Genomic DNA, 3,681 nt, shown 5'->3' on the forward strand with positions numbered 1-3,681 from the left:
ATGCAATAACTGATCTATGAGTAGATATTTGGCTGATTAGATATAGGAGGGAGAGTGGAAATATATTCAATAATATAGATTTCATAGAGGCTATTTGTACATGTGTGTTTACCTTTGATGCAAAGATAACCATGAATACAGCAGACCATACAGGGAGAAATTTGGGGAAACTTTTTAGATATAACCAACACCTGGGAGCTTGCTGGGGCTGGAGGAGGAGGTGATGATTGTGGGGAACGCCTAGGTTGCCTGGCATGGCATAGTTCACCAATGTAGAGTGCTCCATCCTCCTTTCCTGAGTGGTGATGAGGGCTCGGAGACTCCTGCATGACTATCTAAGGTCTGTCTAAGGTCTACCTCAGGACTAGCTACTGGTCTCTTTCCCTCCAAAAGAAAGCAGCATGATCAAATTCCAGATACATGACAAAACAATGAATCCAGTGAACTAGTGAACTATATAACCTTCAGTTTCCCTGATCCTGAACCACAAGAAGTAGACGGTACCTGGCGACCCTAAGAACTACTTTGAAAGGATCACCTTAGAGAAACAAGTGAAAAAGAACTCCAAATCATAGAACAGATAAAACTCAAAAACGCACTGATACCCAGTTGATTCCGCCTCAGAAAAACCTTATAGGACAAGGTAGAAGTGGCTGTGTGAGTTTCCAAGACTGTAACTTTTAGGGGAGTAGAAAGCCCTATCTGTCTCCTATGCAGCAGCTGGTGGTTTCAAACTGCTGACCTTGTGGTTAGCAGCCCACCACAGTCGGACCATAAAAAAAAAATGGATTGTTTTACTGATTGTATAGAGTATTAAACTCCCAAGCTTACAGTCCCGAGTCATCGTACACATCTGGAACCAAACTCACTCTAAGTTAGACTAATCAGCCATTTTAAGATCAAAGGGCAACAGTCAACCAAGGACGAAGGGTTAGAGGGGTAGGAAAGGGAGCAAAACGGAAACAGGAGATATAGGCTGGAAAAGGAATTTCCATCGATACCTGAGACAAAACATGTATAATTTCCTGAGCCAAAGACCCACTATTTGATCTGTAGACATTTACCCAAATCACAAAACCAAGATTCAAAGTGTAATGTATATTTTACACATACGTCACGTCTCAATTCAAACCAGTCACTTTTCACGTCAGTGGTTCTCAACCTCCCTCATGCCGCGACCCTTTCATGCAGTGCCTCGCGTGTGGTGACCCCCCAACCATCAAATTATTGTCGTCGCGACTTCATCACTGCCATTTTGCTACTGTTATGAATTGGGCAACCCCTCTGAAAGGGTCATTCGACCCCCAAAGGGGTCACGACCCACAGGCTGAGAACCGCTGTTTCAAGTGATTACATGTGCCAGAGGCCAGCATACTGGAGAGGGCAGGTCTAGACTTTTATCTTATTATCATCATGTAGTAAGACAATTTCATGACTGTGAGATGCAATCAGACATTATTTTCTCTTACCTACACAAGTCTTCCTTTATGTGCAGGGATATCAATTCCTTAGGAATGTGAAAGGAAAGTATACTTTCTGACATCTGCTCCCGGATCCGCATCCACTTGTTATCAGACGTGGGAAATCGGTATAATTTACATACTGGGTTCGTTAACACTGGATCAAAAACACAAAAACAAACAACAAAAAATGGTGCAGTTAAATTATAGGTATTTATATTTGATACTGAACAATTACAAAAATCACTAAGCATGAGCAAAATCATTAATTAGAATACTAATTTGATAAAAGTATGTTATTATGACAATCTACTCATATGTTTGAATTTCTAAGAATTAAATTTGTATCTATTTTAATATTCCATTAGCTTCTGGGATACTTGGTTGTTATTCCATTTTATATATATATATATATACATATTCATGTACATTAAAATATATGCATCAAATTTGACTTCATAAAAATAGTGACTATCACTTATTCTTTCTGTATTTGGTACAAGGATATATGTATCCATAAATATAAGTAACCATGTACATACATGTATTAGTCTAGGTACTTTAGAGAAACAAATCCACAGCAACACATATATAAGAGAGTTTTATGTAAAGAAAGTGTGCATCACGAAAACATCCCAACCCAATGCTGCCCAAGCCCACAAGACCAACATTAACCCATTAACCCATTAACCCAACACCAGTCCACAAGTCCTCCACCTCACGAAACAGGCAATGATGCCCACTGCAGGAGGAAAGCTGAGTCAGTGAATGTGTAAGCATCTCAGCACTAGCAGGGGTCTCCACATGGCTGCTCCAGCACCCAGGGCTGCATCGGGATAGGTCCATGTGGCTTCTCCTTGGGGATGTCTTCTAGGAAGTCAATCTTGCCAGCTAAAGCAGGGAACTGCTAAGGCAGCTGCACCCTGGTGGGACCATCACAAAGCAAGAGACCCGAGAACTAGAAAGGCGAGGCTCACCACCCATTTATCCCTCTGCCTTTCAATTAGCCCCACATGTGATTATCGGCCAGGTTGGCACAATTAACTAACTCAATACATAAACACTTTGGCCAAACATATTTCTGAATGGTTTACAATTGCTTTTAATCAGCTATACCGACTTACCTAGTAGATGGCAACTTCTATGAGGATTCATAGGAGCCTACCCCTTAAGCACATGGCTACCGCCTGAAAAGTTGACAGTTTAAAATCCCCCGGGGCTTTCTAGGGAGAAAGGTGTGGAAGATTCTCCCACGAAGAGTGCGACCAAGAAAACTGTATGGAGCAACGCTCCTCTGTCACATAGAGTTGCTAGGAGTAAGAAGCAGTTCATACGCACCCAAAAGCAGCATGTTTCTTGATACTGTTTCAGAGGTCTCTAAAGGTTACCGCCAAAAATAAGCTACTACTAAAATGCCAGAAAGGTTCATCAATTTGGCGTAAGATGGAGTAAATTTCAAATATTGTGAACCCATTAGGGCCAAACAGTCAGTAGCACAATCTCCTGAAACCACATACTAGTTGGAACAAAGCAGGGAGAACATGAAGAGGCTATAGATACAGGGTAAGTGGCTCCTGACCCTAGGGAGAACTAGTAAGGTCATACAACCCCGGGTTCTTATCATCTTTCAATTCCCTCTTTCCATGAACTTTTTGAAGCCACCTCACATTATCATACAATCCAGGAGTTTCAGGGGCCCCAGAACCTCTACCACACATCCAAGTATATATTTTAGATCAGAGCATTTGTTAAGTCATGAATGTTTCTGTTACACCCAAAACTGTAAAACTTAATGAGTAATGAAATATCAGAGCACCGCTCAAGAATATACCATTATTTTGGTTCTGTGTACCAATAAAGATGATAAACAAAATGGAAGTTGACCTAAAGTGAATTTATTGATTTAAGTAAATGGGATTTTGCTGCTGTGCTTAGATCCCATCGAGTCCTTCTGACTCATCGAGATGCGCTGGACCGCCAAACGAACACTGCCTGGCCTGGCCATCCTCACACTGGTTCCTGCGTTGAGCCCTTTGTTGCAGCCCTGGTGTCAATCTGTCTCCTTGATGATCTTCCTCTTTTTGCTGTCCTTTTACCTTAACAAGAATGATGTCCTTGACCAGGGACTGGTCTCTCCTGACAATATGGACAAACTATAGAACATGAAGTCTCACCATTTTCTCTTAAAAAAAATTTTTTTTTCAAGATTAGTACTATTTTT

The 3,681-nt window shown here is 41.2% G+C and overlaps 1 protein-coding gene across 1 annotated transcript in view; it reads right to left on the reverse strand.

Annotated features, from left to right (window-relative positions):
* Window positions 1-3,681, reverse strand: part of INPP4B (inositol polyphosphate-4-phosphatase type II B) — a 459,089-nt gene that overhangs the window by 247,798 nt on the left and 207,610 nt on the right. Inside the window, exon 8 of the mRNA XM_045293549.1 lies at window positions 1,474-1,617. Coding sequence (XP_045149484.1) covers window positions 1,474-1,617 — 144 coding nt within the window. The remainder of the gene's footprint in view (window positions 1-1,473; window positions 1,618-3,681) is intronic.

This window comes from Echinops telfairi, unplaced genomic scaffold, assembly GCF_000313985.2.
Source record: "Echinops telfairi isolate 266 unplaced genomic scaffold, ASM31398v2 ScPeMD7_2186;HRSCAF=2738, whole genome shotgun sequence".
Taxonomy (NCBI): Eukaryota; Metazoa; Chordata; class Mammalia; order Afrosoricida; family Tenrecidae; genus Echinops; species Echinops telfairi.